The sequence below is a fragment of the Petaurus breviceps genome, unplaced genomic scaffold (assembly GCF_028583685.1).
Source record: "Petaurus breviceps papuanus isolate PSGF00001 unplaced genomic scaffold, PetGlider_PUasm1.0 181, whole genome shotgun sequence".
Taxonomy (NCBI): domain Eukaryota; kingdom Metazoa; phylum Chordata; class Mammalia; order Diprotodontia; family Petauridae; genus Petaurus; species Petaurus breviceps.
In genome coordinates, this window is record NW_027185784.1 from 17,441,672 (window position 1) to 17,460,058 (window position 18,387).

Genomic DNA, 18,387 nt, shown 5'->3' on the forward strand with positions numbered 1-18,387 from the left:
CAACAGGACTGTCTTTCACCAGTGGACAAATCTGGCAAAACAACATCAAAACAGACAGACAAAGTACCAGCAAAACAGCCATGTCTCCTCAGTCCTTGGCAGCTCAGGGGGCAGGTCTCAAAAGTCCAGAGCAATCCAAAGTGGCCCCCAGCAATTCTAACAGTCTCTCTCTCTGCCTCCACGAGGTGCTGCTTCCAAAAAGTTCTTCTGCCTCTCTCTTGTCTCTCCAAATCTACGTCACCAGCTCCTCCCAGTTCAGGACTCTCTTTTTACATCAATAAGTCCATCCCACAGGTGGGATTAACAAGTTCTGGGTTTTAACACAATCAATTTGAAAACCTAGCATACAGGGGAATCTTTAAATGCCATTACTATCACACATCAACATTGTGTGATAACCAATATTGATAGACTACACTCTTCTCAGCAAGGTAATGAACTAAGACAATCCCAAAAGACTCATGATAGAAAATGGTATCCACATCCAGAGATATGGGCTATGGAGTCTAAATGCAGATTGAAGTGTACTATTTTCTCTTTCTCTTTTTCTTTTGTTTTTTTCTTTCTCTTGGTTTTGCCCTTTGGTTCTAATTCTTTACAACATGACTAATGTGGAAATATGTTTAAAAATAAGTAAATGATTTAAAAAAAAATAAGAATGGATAGAAGATGGAAGCAAAAGCAAGTATTGGAGAATGGATATACCACGAGTATCTCTGTCTCATAAGAATTGTGTGAGGAGTGCTAAAGCCTAGAATAAGCTGGTAATGGACAAGGACAACAAAAAGAGGTTCTCTTTGTGTTGGGGGCAAGATAAAAAAAAAGGTTAGGACCAATACTTGATATAGATAGGATGATAATGGAAGACTATGAGAAAGATGAACTAGCATGGAATTTGGGGTCAGAGGACCTTGGTTTGAATTCTGGCTCTACCATTTACTACCAAGGTGACCATTGACAAGTCATTGGTCCTCAGTTCTTTATAAAGTGAAAAGGCTGGACCAGATGATTTCTTCAGTTTTCTCCAATTCTAAATCTACTTTTCTATGATCCCAGTGACATCTTACTTTACTTGAATTTTATATTCTAAGAAGACTCATTTTTGGACTGGGAAGGATTAAATAAAACTGGTTAACAGTTTTAGAAACCCCAAGATCAGGGAGAAGATGGTCAGGCAACATCAGCCTGCCCTTAATGAGTTCAAGTCATAGAATCACAGATTCATCATAGGATATGGTGAAAAGAATGCTGGATCTGGCATCAGAGGACCTAGTTTTAAGTCTTGGCTTCTTAGGTAAAGGAATTGACCCTCTCTGAGCCTAAGTTAACTGATCCAGAAAATTGAGTGGGTTGAACTAGACTTTCTACTCTAGACATAAATCTGGAAGGAACTTTAAAGATTACTTGACTCCAATGCCCTCATTTTATGGGTGAAAAAATTGAGGTCCATAGTGATTTAAGGGCTTTGCTCAAGCTCATAAAAAGCAGAGCCAAGCCAGGATTCAAATCCATTTTCTCTGACTCTAAAGCTGGCACTCTTGAATGCATGAAGCTGAATCTCATCAGGCCTAGATAAACTACCCCATAGAGGCAGCCGTGGTCACTGAGCCACCGTTGAATGATCCTGGTAAACGGGAAAGTTGCCAAAGGACTGGACAAAGGCAAGTGTCCCAACCTTCCAAAAAGCATAGAGGAGAAAGGTCATAAACTATAGACCAGTGAGTCCGATGTCCTTTTCTGACAAATTTGTAGAACATATCATTAAGGGGAAAGCTCATGAGCTCCTAGGAAGAGAAGCCATGATTACTAAAAGCCAGCATAGCTTGCTCAAAAGAAAAAAAATCACGCCAGGCTAACTCCATTTCCTCCTTTTAGTAGTGTAACTAGACTGGCAGATAAAGAAATGTAGACATAGTCTGTTTAGTCTATCAGAGCATATAACAAGGTATCATGCTATACTTGTGGATAACTTAGAAAGAGATGGGAGTAAGTACACATAGAAAACACCATTATGTAAATTTGGGACTGATTGTGAATGACCAGAAAATGAATGGTACATTGGAAATGGCAGTGGATTTGGAATCAAAAGACCTGGTTTAAATGGCACTTTTGTGACTACAAGCTGTATGACCTTGGGCAAGTCATCTGATCTCCAAAAGCCTTTGTTTCATTGTCTATAAAATGAGGGGGTTGGACTAGTTGGCAAGTAGTGTTTCCTCTAGCTTTATACTTATGATATGATGGCCTAAAAGGTAGTCATTAGTGGGTTAATGTCAGCTTGGTAAAAAAGGAGGGCATTTCTAAGATTTGAACGTAAGTTCAACATTTTTATTAGTGAATTGGATCAAATTTGCATGTAATATGAAATTGGAAGGATAACTAACGCTTGGAGTCCAAATGCAAAAAGATCCTAAAAGGAAGGAAGGCAACAAGCATTTATTAAGCATTTACTTTATGCCGGCCTGGTCTAAGCACTTTACAAATATTATCTCATTTTATCCTCATCACAACCCTGGGAGGTAGGTGTTATTATTATCCCCATTTTATAGTTGAGTAAATTGAAACATTTAAGTGACTTGCCCAAGTCACACAGTTAGCAAGTATATGGGGCTCAGTTTGAGCTCATATCTTCCTGACTTGAAGTCCATTGCTCTCAAGTCGGAATTAAATAAGACTGAATTTACTAGGAATAAATGTGAAGTTCTCTACTTGAGCTCTAAAACTTGACTAGAGAACAGTTCGTTTTTAAAAGAGATTGTTTTTTAAATTTTTAAATGATTTTTATTTCATTAAATTTTTCCTAATTACATATAAAAAATTTTAGCAATCATTTGGAAAAATTGAGTTCCAAATTCTTTCCCTCCCTCTTCCGTACCTCCCTCCCCTTTGAGCAGCCAGGCGATTTTATTTTAATATACATGTGAGTTCATGTAAAGTATATTTCCATATTAGCCATGTTGCAAAAGAAAACATTTTTCCATCTCATCTAATTTATTTATGATATCACCCTTTGTGTCAAAATTATTTATCCATTTTGAAATTATCTTGGTATATGGAGAATTGTTCCTTAAATGTTTGGTAGAATTCACTTGTGAATTGATTTGGTTTGGGGAATTTTTTTCTTAGGGAGTTCAGTGATGGATTGTTCAATTTCTTTTTCTAATATAGAGTTACTTAAGTATTCTGTTTTCTCTTCTGTTTATCTTGGCAGCTTATATTTTTGTAAGTAATCACCCATTTCACTTAGATTGTCAGTTTTACTGGCATATAATTGGGTAGAATAACTCCAAATAATTGCTTTAATTTCATCATCGTTGATAGTGCACTCACCCTTTTCATTTTTGATATTGGTAATTTGGTTTTCTTCTTTCTTTTTAAAATTAAATTAACCAATGGTTTACCTATTTTATTTTTCATAAAAGCAGCTCTTAGCTTTATTTTTAATTCAATTTTTAAACTTTCAATTTTATTAATCTCTCCTTTGATATTCAAGTTTTCTATTTTGGTATTTAATTGATGGTTCATATTGGGGTTTTTAGTTGACAAGCTTTTTTCAAACTCAATATGAATCAACAATGTGGCTTACCAAACCAATAAATAAGTGTTATCCTATGCTATATTAAGAGAAACATCCATAAAGAGAAAAATAATATTTCTCCAGGTCCGCCATACTCTGTGTTCAATTCTGGGAACCACATTTTAGGAACTACAAAGACATAGACCAACTATGAAGCAGGTCAAAAAAACAATGGCCAACATGATGAGAAAAACTTCAGCTATTTAAACAGAAGAGGAAAAGATTTAGAAGGAACACTGTTGCTGTCTTTCAAGTATTTGAAAGGCCATTATGGAGAAGAGAGATTAAACTTACTCTGCTTGGTCCTAAGGTGCAGGACCAGGAATAATAGGTAAAGGTTGAAGAGAGGGAGATTTAATTTTGATTTAAGAAAAAAAAAATACTTCCCAACAATTGGAACTACCTAAAAATGGAACCAGATGCCTCAGTAGGTATTGCATTCCTCCACATTGGAATTCTTCATGCAGGGTTTGGACAACTATTTATTGAAAATGTCATAAAATTAATTCTTGTTTTGGTTAATGTTGAATTAGATAGTCTCTGAGGTAGCACCCTCCACTTAGAATAGATTCTAGGATTGAAGGGTTAGGGCTCTGCCAACTTAGTCTGTGACTTTAGTCAATTCATCTCTGGTCCTTTTTTCTGTTTTTTGTAAAATGAGTTGTTTGAAGGACCCTTCCAGCTCTTAACATTCTATGTAGGAAAATTTCACTACCTGTGGGGTATGTGTGTATATACACATACATATTATATATGTGTATATGTGTACATGTGTGCATATTATATTTATATGAAATAGGTGTGTGTATATATACATATTATATGCATGTGCATATATATTTAGGTATACAAATATGTATTATTTAATGATACATTACTGCCTTAGTTTTAGGTTTAAAAAAGAAAAGACATTTAAGAAATAAAAATCAGGAACAAATCGTATGCAAAAGAGGGAAGGAAAGCATGCTTTTTGAAATCTTGGTTATAAGGTACAAGTTTTCAGTTTTGACAAAGAAAATTGAGTCCTAGAAATCCATTTATCCCACTAAAATGACAGGCCAAAGAAGTAGCGAACAAGGCAGTGGTTGCCGATCCTGCACTGCCCCCTGGAGGTTAGATCCCTGACCTGCAATTTCTCTGATGCAGGCATGTCAGGAGGTATCAATTTTTAATTGTTCGAAGACACCAAAACATGGAAACTGAAATATTCACTTCGTGTTAATAAACTAAAGATATAACCTAAAAGATAAAAAAATAGGAATCATTGCTACTGCTCAAAATTAATTTTGCTGAATATATTGTTTAAAAAATGCTGAAGCTAAGGGATGTTTTATATGTAAAATGTATATGCCTCTGAATAGAGGGCACTTTATTTCACATCTTGTTGTTGTGACTCTTTAATTTTTCCTTTCACATATCTGATGATGAAAAATAACTATCTGTTCCCTTTAAATTCTAAAAACTGCACATTTACTAGACAAGGTAGAACCTGCCACAGTAATTAGTTAATTAGCATGCTGTAACAATGTTGAAACTGTAGGCCCCTGTGGATTTGTTAGTGATCTGTATTTGTACTGCTGTGGAGTAAACTGATGGGAATAGAGGGAGAGAGTAAGAATACATAATAGGTTTCATTGGGAGCATCCATCCTCTGTCCCAACTGGCAAAGAAGTGAGGCCTTTAACTCCCAGTAACTATGGAGCTATGATGAGCTGTAATGGTCTGACCCTGCACGTGTGGCAATAAATGTGCCTTTCCACTCCACCGCATTTTTGTGTTTGACTTTTACAGCATTTTCATTTAATGTTGTCAGCAATATAGTGAGAAAATAACTATAGGAAGGGAAAAAATAGCTTGTTAACGTGATCCATTTTCTTTGCTTCGAACCATGGCCCATCCTCTTACAAAAATGAAGGACCAAGACAGTGGAAATGTTCTTCTCACTTGCCTATTGTTCTGCCTTTAGTACACTGAATTTATAAAACATCCCTTTAGAGATGTGACCATGAAATCTGTGAATTTTTACGTGTGGTTGAATAAGAAAGTTCATCTTTAATGAACAATTTCATGCTTCAAAACATATGGAATGAAAGGCTGAAATATGATTGACCTCATCCCTGGGGGAGAGATGGTCATTGAGTAGGCAAGAGTGAGTGTTGCCTGTGTGGGTGGGGTTGGGGTTTAAACCCAGAAGAGTGTTCATAGTCTATCTAGGGCAGCGCTTTATAACCAATTGGCATCCTGCTGTGCTGGGTGGTGACATCTCTCATCTAAACCATTTGGCCTACACAGTGGAGACTCCAGCAGCTGGGTGCCATAGATTACTTGGAAGGCAGTCTCTAGATGTTCCTCTAGCCTCCCAGCAAGTTTTCCTGCTTTGGGAAATGGGTTGTTAGTCCCACACAGTCTATTCAGTTGGTCCCCCATTGATTTCAAGTATTCGTGCTGATGAGTATTGACTTGGAAATCTGTAACCATTTCCTTAAGGAGAAGCACACGTGCAATCCTCGTAGGGTCAACTTACAAATGACTCACATTCCTTTCCCAGTCCTATGGGGAAAATGGATTTTTGTCCTAAAAATCTGAACCCCAGGGAGTGAATGACCTCTTATACAAATATACAGTTGGTTGCCTTCTCTTGTGCAGATGTAGAAGTCTACAAAGTTAACAAGTTACTAAGGCCTATGTGTATCTACTCTGCTCCCCAGATAAAAAACCCAGTTTCCTTTTGTCTTCCCATACATCATGGGATCGGGGGGCATACCTTCAAGGGGAGATGTGTTCCTGGAATTCCAAGTTGGAACTAGAAATTAATTTTCCTTTAGAAACAATCTTGTATGTCTGTACTCATTATAACATAGGGTTCATGAACTTCTATTTTAAAAATATTTTGATAACCATATTACATTAAAACTTATTTCCTATGTGATCCTCTATTTTTATGCATTTAAAATCATTATTCTGAGAAGGGTTCCATACACCTTACCATATTGAAAAAAGGGGCCCAATAATACATAAAAAAGATTTTAAAAACTAAGCAACAGAACCCAACCCTCTGACTTAGGACATTTGTCTCCCTGGGGAAATATATTACAAATTTACCATCATTCATTAAAACTCTATTCCATCCCCACAGTCGGTACCTCCTCTCTGCCTTGGGAAGCTGCTAATGAAGCTTCATCAGTTGTTGGAAAAGTTATCTACGGCCATAGCTGCTTCTTCTGGTGGATGGAGGAAGTTATTGTGAGATTGCCCCAACCAAGTTTTCAAGACCTTTTTTTCTGAACTCATCTTTCCTCTTTAAAGGAAAATACCCCAACCCTTACTCCTAGTAGGGTTTTTAGGATTGGGGTACATTTCTTTCCATCCCCTTCCAGTTCTGCTCCTGGACCAGTTGTGTCACTGGGTCATGTAAACTGCATCAAAGCTTCAATAAGCCTCAAGGGGGCATTTAGGAACCCTTGAGGACATCAGACTTGACCAACTTTGCCCTCTATTCCTGCTGCCACAATAAGAGTTTCTCTCCTCCTCACACAATAGACATATATAATCAATTTGCTAACCTAAAGGACAGACTATCTGGTAATGTGAAAGCAACATGGAAGAAAGGTCAGGGAAAGGAGACCAATGAAAAAAATTAAGCACAAAGAAAAGGAGAGAGGGAATATCAAATAGAAGATATAAGTGGTAATGAAAAGGAGGGAGAGTGAGGGGGAAGAGGAGGAAGGGGAGTGGGGAGTGAGATGGACCCGACCAGGAAAAGATGGAGAAAAGACAGAAGAAACTTGGGAATCCCTCTGATGATTTGGGGCACCAGGTTCGCCAATTTATTCACACAGACCCACTCAACCAGTCTGATTCTGTCATGGCCTCAGTTCTTTTTAAATGCCACTTTTTCACTTTATTCTTCTAATATTGGTTTCCCAGGAATGTTACTTCCATTTGTACATTATTGCTATAAAACTACCTACCCTTTTACAATATTGTTTCACCTAAAATCATGTTTCCATGGATCCACTTACTGACACTGAATATCAGAATTGCTCTACTGAATATATGCTAACCTAACACCTGCTATATTTTGCTAGATAGATAATGCTGTAACTCTAGATTTAAGTGATGTAGGGCATAGGGTTGAATAGTTATTGACTCCAGCAGTTGGGCAGCTATGAATAGAGCTCTGGGCCTGAAGTCAGGAAGTCCTGAGTTCAAATTTGCCCTCCGATACTTACGACCCTGAGTAAGTCACTTCACCTTATTTGCCTCAGTTTTCTCATCTGTAAAATGAACTAGAGAAGGAAATGTCAAACCACTCCAGTATCTTTGTCAAGAAAACCTCAAATGGGGTCATGAAGAGTTGGACATTGAACAACACCACACTGAGTATTTCCCAACCCTCAGTGATCTGCAAGACCAGGAAAGCTCTAATGATACCTGGTCTGGACACATACCACAAAAAATATCTTCATTTTAAAAACAATAGTTGGTGTTTACATTAGGATGGAATCAATGGAATCGATTGAGTCACCTCCATTTCACTTAGCATGATAATGTGGGATGGGGTAATTTGATTGAATGACTCAAATCAATTGCCACCAAAAATAGAATTTTGTACAAGGTCCAGTCACCTGGACCTTATACATGAACAAGTCTCCTCAGCCAATATAAATTTCTTTTCTGTGCAATATCACTATTTTATCCAGTGGCTTTCTGTGTCTTCTAAATTTTATCACATTTTATCTAAAGCCTTTGCTTGGTTGGTTGGTTGATTCAATAGAAGCATATAGGCCCTATTCACACTTAGTTCACCTGATAAAAATATTAGGATTGAAGGGGTTGTAGTAATTTGATTGACTGTTGACCTCTTTCCCAATCCCCATATTTATGTAGTGCTATAAGGTTTACAAAACACTTCATAAACATTTTGTCTTCATGACAAGTCTGGGACTGAGGATAGCTAGGGTATGCAGTTGATAGTGAGCCAGGCCTGGAGTCAGGAAGATTTGAGTTCAAACTCAGCCTAGGACAATTCCCAGCTGTGCAACCCTGGGTAAGTCACTTAACCTCTGTTTGCTTCAGTTTCCTCATCTGTAAAATGGGGATATTATTACCTACTTCCCAGAGTTGTTACAAAGATCAAATGAGATAATAATTTTAAAGCATTTAGCACAATGCCTGACACATAGTCGTGCTCCATAAATGTTGACAACTATTGTTATTGTTGTTGACAAGAAAACTGAGATTTAGAGAGGTGATTCACGGGTTGTCAAGTCTCTCCTGATTCTGAGTCTGGCATTCTTTCCACAATGCCAGGCTGACCCTTCATTCTCTGTGCTCCAGAAAAAGTTTCCAGATTGATCATTCAAATTGGCTGTGAACAGGGCTCACTTCTCATGAAACTAGTTTTATAAAGTGCTTAGCATCTATTTATGATTTAACAACTCAACTGAAGTACAAAGACTTAAAGTCGGCCTCAAGGCTGAGCTCGTCTTCCACATCATAAATCTTTAAGTAGAAGAGATTTTGGAAGGTGTCTGAGTCAACCTCTCCCCACGCATGCTACCACATCATTTTACAGATGAGAGAGTAGTCCCAGAGAAGTTAAAGATAACTAGCCCACACTCAATTATTGAATACTAAGTGACAAAGACAGGATTGGAACCTGGGTCCTAGGCCTCTCGATCCAATATTTTTTACTGCATCAACCTCTCAAGGTGAAAGACTGACCATCTGGGAGGAAATGGTTATCATGTGTTGGTCTTATTGTGAAATGAAATGCTTTGCTTCCCTTAGTAAATGTATGTTATCTCCTACATAAGGCTCTCATAGCTTCCCATTGTTCCATTTGGTATTAAACCCCAGAGCTTCCCCAGAAGGCCCCTGGGCTGCCATATTTCCTTCTCCAGACCACTCTCCACCATTCTTTAGGTTAAACACTCTCACTTCAAAGCTCTTTCCCACAGTCATATAGGTCAACAAATTACCTCAATCCCCTGAAATCTCACCTCCTCCATGAAATTAAATGAGAGTGGATAAATCTGAAACCGAGGGCAATGAAACATGCTTATTTGTAGGGTGTGGGTTAGACCCTCTAACTTGTCTCTATCCTTATTGGCATCTTCTGAGACAATCTTGTTCCTTTGATGGCAGAGAACGGTGTAATATAATTTATTCTACATAGTATCCTGCAAAAGTATCATGCAAAAAGATGTTGTTGTTGTTTTTCTTTAAAATAATGGCCACTAAACAGCCTTGTATTACCTAGGTACCTGGAGTCAACTGGGATGCTTTCTACAGCAAAGGCATCACTCTGTTTGAGCTAAGCAATTTTAGGTGCTAAGAACACAGATATGTATGTATTCATTTTTCTCTTTCCAGTAACAAATAAACATTGTTGTTCCTGCTGTTTTGTTTTTTTTTTTATCATTTCTAGTGTGTCTGACTCTTCATGACCGCATGGGTGGGGGGGGGTCCTTCTTGGCATAGACACTGGAATGATTTGCCGTTTCCTTCTCCAGCTCATTTTACAGAGTAGGAAACTGAGGCAAACAGGGTTAAGTGACTAGCCTAGAGGTCATGAGGCTAGTAAGTGTCTGAGGCCACATTTGACCTCAGGGTCTTCTTGACTGCAGGCCCTACACTCTATCTACTGCGCCACCTGCCTGCCCACAAATAAACATCCATCCATTCATTATTCAGTAAGCATGTACACCCTCCTAACCTTTGCCTCTTAGAATCCTTTGCTTCCTTAAAGGCATTACTTAGATCCTCTACACAAGGCTTTTCTAATTGCTCTAGTTCTGAGCTCAGCCCCTTGTGTTTACTTTGAATTTATTTTGCTTTTGCTTAGATGTGATCTTACATAGTGCCTCTATACTGAGAAGCAACATGACATAATGGTTAGAGACCTGACCTTGAAACCAGGGAGACCTGAGTTCAAGTACTGTCTCTGACACCTATTGGCCTTATGACCCTGGTGAGTCTCTTAACCTATCAGTCCTCTAGGCAATTGTCTCTGACCATAAATTTGCAGAGAAAGTACTGACCTGCCTTGGTAGAAGAAATGTCTTCACCTGGAAGTTCCTTACACCAATGAAATCTCAAGTCTAATCCCTATCCTTATATATGAAAATGTTGCTTTCCCTCAGTAGAATGTAAACTCTTTGGCCATCTCAGTGCTGACTCTGTATATCCAAGGTGTTTAATAAATGCTTGTTGAATGAATAAATTAACTCAATATAAGAGCATTAATTTTTCTCTTTTTTTTTCAGTTACAGAGACTCATTTATCATGTCTAAAGCTCCTACATTCGGTCATTTTCCTAGAGAGCCATCTTTTGTAACTATGGACTCCCAAAGTCCTATAAAATCAGATCTATCAAAAGTTTATCTTATAGCAGAAACAACAAAAGGTATGAATTACATCTCACATGATAGTTTTCCTTTGAACTTTTAAAATCCAAACATATGTTTCAAATGAAACATATGAAATAGGAAAGTATGTTTCAAAAGTTAAAAAGATAAGAAACCAGGGGCCAAATGCTACTGGTAATTATTAAGTCAATAAGTTAATAAATATTTATTAAGCACTTGCTATGTCCCGGGCACTGTGCTCAGTGATGGAATAAATAATCAGGGAATAGATACTTATTTTGGAGGTATTATTTGCTAGAGCTACATTTGGCAAACACCAAGCAGAACAATCTTCCTAAGGCTTTTTTCTTTGCTTAGATGTGTCTCTCCATGGCTCTCCATTGTCTAGGAAATGAAAACCAAACATTTTAGCCCGGCAATCGAGGCCTTCCATCACCTAGTTACAGCCCACCTTTGCAGCCTTCTCCTTTACTTTCTCTTATATACACTACCCTCTAGTCCATCTGGGTATGTCACCACTGGCTTCTTTCCGTGCTTCTAATGAGTTCTTGTATTGTCTCTGCTTGCTGACATCCTACCCATCATTTCACACCTTTCTCAAGTATCATCTCCTCCTTGAAGACCTCCCTGATCCCACTAGTCAATAGTGGCCTGTCCTCCATCTGATGTCATGGTCCTTTGTGCTCTGGTAATTATATTTATATAGTGCCTTAAAGCATTTACATACATTTTTATTTGATGTCTTTATCATATTCAGATCTGTATTATATATAATACATATAATATGTATGTATCTTTTCACTCATACTAGATTTTAAGCTCCTTGAGAAAAGGGGCTATGTTATTTGTCTTTTTATTTTCCCCATCTATTTGATAAAAGACTGAATAAGTAAATGCTTCCACATGAGTTCTCTTTCTGTTATTCATCTTGTCATGGAAGTAATCTTGAGTCCTTGAAGCCTGTGCCCTTAGAATGAAAGTACTAACAGTTTCAACCATTCTGGAAAAGCTTAGAATACAGACCTTGTAACAAACAGACTGTGTTTGTTACCAACCTAGCTCAGTATGAGAAGCCTGACACCAGTAAGTTGGTCACTAGGCAATGAATTATTTGACCATAATAACCCATGAAACAAAGAAATATACATGATTCCCTTCAATCTTGAGGATCCCTTCCTTCTTTCCACATGGGTAGTGAAGGTGGCAGAATGATGAAAAAGGAGGAAGAATGTACTAAGAATCACGCAGGTTTTAGACCATCTTGAGACATTAACCAAAGGACAATGACTGAGTTGATAGACTGCTGTCAAGTCTTAACCATGTTGATATTGGAATTCTTACCTAAAGAACATAAAGACAAAAATGGAATAAATGGTCCTTGTAGGAAGGAACTTTTTTGTCTTTGTATGCCTGAAATCTAGCACTCTGCCTTGAACATAGTAGATACAAAAAAAGTGCTTGTTGAATTGAATATAATTGAACCAAGTTAAGGCTAAATGGAAAGTTGGATCACAAGTTCTCCTTGTAGTGGCAAATAAAGGACTTGCTTGAGTTGGTTTCATCATGTACCCAGAGGCAACAAGAAGCATCCTATCATGGGACAAATTGGGTCATTTTATCTTGCAGGGCATAAGTGAAAAGACTCCCATGAAGATGATTACAGCTTATGTGCCAGCATCCATCTGTTTTGGAGGAACCAGACATAGCTAAATCCTATAAATTTACAAAATTTTCCTAACCAATTCAACATACACGTTGATCATTAGAAACTTTAATACAAAGATGGATGTAGGAAGGATGACAAAATACATACATAATTTAGAATTAAGAAATGGAAGAGGCCAAAGATTTATAGACCAGCGGTGTCGAAACAGTACTTGGGTCAGATTGCTGCTGGTAATGCTCCCAATGTTGCCCAAATCAGATTAAAATGTAATTGGGAAATGTTTAACAAAATAAATAAAAATACAATAAAACATAGATAGTTAATGTGCTTTTCTAAATGACTCTGTGGCATGCAGGGTTCTTCATGTCCAGTTGAGTGGTTCCATTTCTACTTGAGTTTGATACCATTGTTGTAGACTGTTTGAAAACCTTAAGCATTCCTATGAAGAATGCTTTCTTGGAGAAGATAGTAGAAGGCCATTGAGCACTGAAGAACATTAGAAAATATTAAACTGACTGTATCATTTTGGAGGAGGACATCTAGATCTGTGATCTAGTTGACTTACTGTTGTAAGACCAAAGTCCTTGGCAACCCTTTCCAGGCTGTGAAAGTAGCAATTACAGTTGGTGTTTGGACAGCTCTTTAAGATTCACAAAGCACATTATCTTGTTTGATGTCACAACCACTCTGGGTGCTAGGTACTGCAAGTATTATTATCCCTGTTTTATAGATGTGGAAATTGATGTTCAGAGAGGCTGTGTTACTCATGATCATGCAGATAATAGGTATTAGAGGCAATATTCAATTCAACAAATATTCATTAAACTTCTACTATGTTCAAGGAATGATGCTAAGTGTTGGGGATGGAAAACCCCAAAGGAAACAGTCACTGGTAGGTAGAACATGTACAAAAATATCCATAATACAAATTATTTTAGGACACACAGAGAGAGTGCACACTAGCTACTAAAGGGACAAGGAAGGACTCTACACAGAAAGTGCCTGAGAGGAGTCTTGGAGGAAGGTAAAGACTCAGAGAGGCAGAGATAAGGAGGAAGTACAATCTAGGCACAAAGATGTAAGACTGTGGAGAGGCAGCTGCTGAATATAGGAACAGTATTGCCCACAGTCTTCAATTCTCTAAGCCAAACACCAATTCCTTCAACCCAGCTTCCTAGGATATGATCTCAAGGCTGCCCAACAATATTAGTTACCTCATTTGGACATGTTCTCTATATCTTGTCAGTGTCTTTCTAAAAATGTAATTCTCACTGGAAAAACATGATATTCTAATTGTCTGGCCAGTACAGTAAGACTACCACTTAATCTGATCTGAACATTGACTCTCTTAATACAGACTGAAATTGAATTAACTTTTTCAGCTGCCATGTTATCCTAAGATTGATATTGAATTTGTAGTTCAATAAAAAGCCCACATAGACTGTTTCATCTCCTTTTGGTGAACTTTATTATTTGAAGGAAAGTACAGGACTTTACCTTTGCCCTCATTAAATTTAATTTTATTAGATTTGGCCCACTGTTTTTAACATTTTAAAATCTTTTGGGATGCTGACGTCTCATTCAAAAATTCTTCCCTATTTTATGTCACCTGAAAAACTGACGAGCAATGCCATCTTTGCTTACATCCATGTCATTGATAAAAAAATGTTGACAAGCACAGGACCAAAGACAGATCCATTGGGGAATTCATTCTTACTGTCTAAGTTGTCATTAATTCATCAGTTGCTAGTCTCTTTGGATCTTCTTATTCGACCCGTGCTGAATCCACTGTACTACATCTTACTTAAGTCTCCATGTAACTCCCTCCTCACCATTTTGTTTGTAAGAATAGTATGAGATATTTTGTCAGAGATGTTCCTGAAATACCATTATATTGTGCACACAAAATTCTTTTGATTTACTATTTATACCTGCTCTGTGTAAGTAATCTCGTTACTTAGTCAAGAAAGGGAGGGGAAAGATAGGGTTGGTTTGGCTCTTCTTGCTGCCCACTTACATTTCTTTATTACAACATCCTTCAATTTCCCCAGGAATTTAAGGATTTTTAGTTTCCTTCTTAGGAAAAAAAGGTAGGGTGGTAGTGGTGGCATTCTATGATTCTTTCTTGATTCCTACCTTTTCTACCTACCTATTCTTTTCTTCCCCATAATTTTTAAAAGACCTCTTTCTGCCACTTTTCTTAGTATTCTAGGATGTTGTCCATCTCAGCCTGGCAGCTTTCACTCATTACCAGTACAGACCTGGTAACAAATTGTCACCATCTTTTCAAATAGATCTGGTTTCAGCTCCCCCTTAACCATTTTTGTCCTAGTTTTCCCCAATCCAAAGATCATTTTGCTTAGAAGGTAAATGTAAGATAAAAACGAATAGTTCTGCTTTCTTGTAGTCATCCATTGTCGCCATTCACCCTGGTCAATGTTTCTATCCCCTCCTTGATCTGCATCTCACCTGCAACATCTTACTAGCTTTTTTTTTAAGAGCCCTTTTCCTAGTGTATTGAGCATTGATCACCAAACTCCCTCATTCTGGTTGTTAGCACCCCTGACACTAACCTGATAGGATTGTATCACTCTTATATTCAAGTTTGATTACTTTCCTTTGTTCCTATTGTTTTAAAATTTTGAGTTGTCCAATGATCTCCAATTAAGTCTAAATAATTTCCCCCTTTTCCCTTTAAATTTCCATTAAATTCTTTTCCATTAAATTTCTTTTGGATCCTTCAGAATTGTATTCTAGAGAGATTTTCACTCCAGCCACTTGTTTACATCTTCATTCTGATTTTCTCTTCTAAAATCCCTTACCTTAAATTTGGGTGACAGTCATGACAACACTACCCTCGTCCCCAACATCTTCAGCTCCTTCCTCAGGACGGTGCAGTCCATAGCAATGCTTTCTGGATATCCTTTGGTGGGATCATTTGCCTGCACATGAATTACAAGAAAAGTATAGGTAGTGGTATTTGGGACATGCATCCCAGGCAGACAGCCGAAATCTTTTTTATTTCTGTCAAGTTTACAAAGAGCTTTTTGTCAGCTTTAGCAATCACCAATCGCTCCCTGTTTCATCTTTCTGTAACTTTTACTGGTAAGACCCTGATGGTACTCATGAATCATCCATATCAACAGCCCTCAAAGGCCAAGAAGCCACATCTTGCCCTCTCAGGAGGAGCCTTGTGCCTATTACTATAACTTAGCTTTGACTACTCAGTAAGTGGCCCTTCCTCTGCTTCTTTTTATTATGGTCTCCTGCCCTTTGGCCTTCTGATACAGCTTATGATTCTCCTTTCTGAAACTCTTTTCCTCTTTCTTTTCTCCCTAAAACACTTCTTCCATTTTTTTTTCAAAGAAGGCTTAATTTTTCCACTATAACTTGAAAAGCAGAGACATGTTATTCTCTAGGATGAAGACTGCCCTCTTCTTTGCAGAGGCATTTAGGGGGTGCCATATTGCACAGAGCACTGGGCCTGGAATCACAGAGATGAGTTCAAATCCAGCCACAGACATTTCTTGACTGTGTGACCCTGGGCAAGTCACAACTTCAGTTTCTTCAACTGTAAAATGGAAATAATGGTGATGATGATGATACTTCCCAGGGTTGTTGTGAGGATGAAATTATATTTATTTATACACACATATGTATATGTGTATACGTATGTGTACATACACACATCCATACATTTAATAACAGCATATTATCTGGCACATAGTAGGTGCTACATAAATGTTTCTTTCTTGTCCACCTTACATGTCCATGGTTACTTTCTGGTAGTTCACAGGAACTCTCTGAGGGGTCCCTAGATGATGGACCTTGCCCACCATATTTGCTAGAAGTGGGTTTTTCAGTCCCTTGTCATTTTTTGCTAGCAGTCTGTATGGCTAAATGTGTTGGTGAACTGCCCATTTTCCACATCTGTTAGCTCAACTATAAACTGGTACAAGGTTTATTTTGTCATTGGTGGCCTTCCCACCTTTTCTCACAACGTGAAGATGTTCTTTTCATCTGCTGCCTTCAGTTGGCAATTAATACTTTTCTGCCAAGCCCATATGGAAATAAAGTTACTCTGGTCGGTCCCCTGGGCCAGGGTCTAAAGCAAGAAAACACTTACCAGAAGGGGTGCTATTGAAATCAACCTAGTTATCGATCCATGGGTATATTTCTCTTCCCAATGAAACTCAGGCACATATTTGCTCCCCTAAGATAGACCTTAATCCTTTCATAACTCCAAATTATAAAGATATATCAGAACTCATACCTTCATGAACAAAAGGGTGAAGTTACAGCAGAGTTGATTTCAGATTATTAAGAGAAGTGTCCTTGCAATTCTAGCTTTCCGAAGTGGGAATGGGAGGTTGGCCTGGGAGCTAATAGAGTCACCCTCCCTGGAGATTTTCCTGGGAGAAGCTGGGTGAGCATCACCTTGTCAAGGATGCTGCAAAGAGAATCCTTGTCCAGGATTAGAGCGGCCTCAAGGCAGCTTCCTCCTCTGAGATGCTGGTATTCTGAGATCTTCCCAGTCCTGTTTCTAGAAGAATGTTTAGAAGGGGGAGGTGTTGAGGGAAAAGAAAAGGGATCTGGGCATTGGCACATTCCATTGGATACCCTCAGGGCACAGAATGAATGGCGGTGAAGAAGCTGAGCTTAACATCTCCTGCAACCCTTTTGCCTGTCTTTGGGCAAATGCCTAAATACCCTCTGGATCAATCTATCCCTACCCATACATGATGACTTCCACATGTGCTCACTGCTATTTAGCTCCCTCTTTACTTATGCTTCCCAATTTGCTTTGAAAGACTCTAGACCAGGAAAAGCCTCATTTTCCTCATCCTCCATACTGATGAGGGTTAAATATGTGTTTGTATTTTCATTTTTACAGATCAGTTAACTAAACCATCATTTGAATCATCTGATAAAAAGACCAGAGTAAAACCTGTCGCATACCAACCCACCATCCAGCTCGGTGCCAACACCAAAGTCGTCCTTCCTCCCATACCGCAATGCCGGAAATAGGCCAGTGCCGAATGTCTGCCTTCAAGAGGAAAAAATTGCTTTGCTCATGCCCACGCCCTCTATCTAACCTGGCTACTGATTCTAACTTTATCTTCTGCAACCAGATGCCTACAAAAGAATGCTCCATGTGCCTCTAGTACTCTCAATCAATCTCTTTATAACTCTCTGAATAGCTTCTGTCTTTTCAAAAGAAAAATGTGATTTATTTTTAGCTTCAAAAAATGACATTTCAGTTTTCTCCATAGCTATAAATGATTTTCCCAGCTGTTTCTTGCTTTGAAATGTCACAGAGAGCAGAAATCTCCTAAGATCCATGTGATGATATGTTCGTGGTGATTTTCAAATATTTTTAGGACTAAACTGGGGGCCGGCCTTAAGATTTCCCACTTGCCCCTTTGTAATATTGGTAGATATTCTATAATGAATTATTGTGGTGTTTAGATTAAGAAAGGATTAGGGAATTGCACATTATTTGTGGCTAACAGGCACTAACTATCTCTTTCAAAGGGAATCACCTTTGCATAAAATGTCTACATTTAAAAGCATTAGTGTGTATTTCTTAAATCTGATTTTTATTTTTAAGTTACATCCATTTTTCCCTTGAATAACTTCAATGATGTTAGGAAATAAAGAAAATAATGTTACGCCCTTCTGTTTCAAGTTAGATTCTTCTTGTCATTAACTAAATATTGTGGTCTGGCGGAAATGGTTTTCCAACCCACGTTCATCTTCATGACCATCAG

At 38.1% G+C, this 18,387-nt stretch overlaps 1 protein-coding gene across 1 annotated transcript in view; it reads left to right on the forward strand.

The window, feature by feature from the left end:
* Positions 1–18,135, forward strand: part of LRGUK (leucine rich repeats and guanylate kinase domain containing) — a 127,847-nt gene extending 109,712 nt beyond the window's left edge. Inside the window, exons 19-20 of the mRNA XM_069087259.1 lie at positions 10,849–10,988; positions 17,511–18,135. Of these exons, the coding sequence (XP_068943360.1) occupies positions 10,849–10,988; positions 17,511–17,644 (274 nt within the window). The 3' untranslated portion in view covers positions 17,645–18,135. The remainder of the gene's footprint in view (positions 1–10,848; positions 10,989–17,510) is intronic.
* The last annotated feature ends 252 nt before the right edge of the window (positions 18,136–18,387 follow it).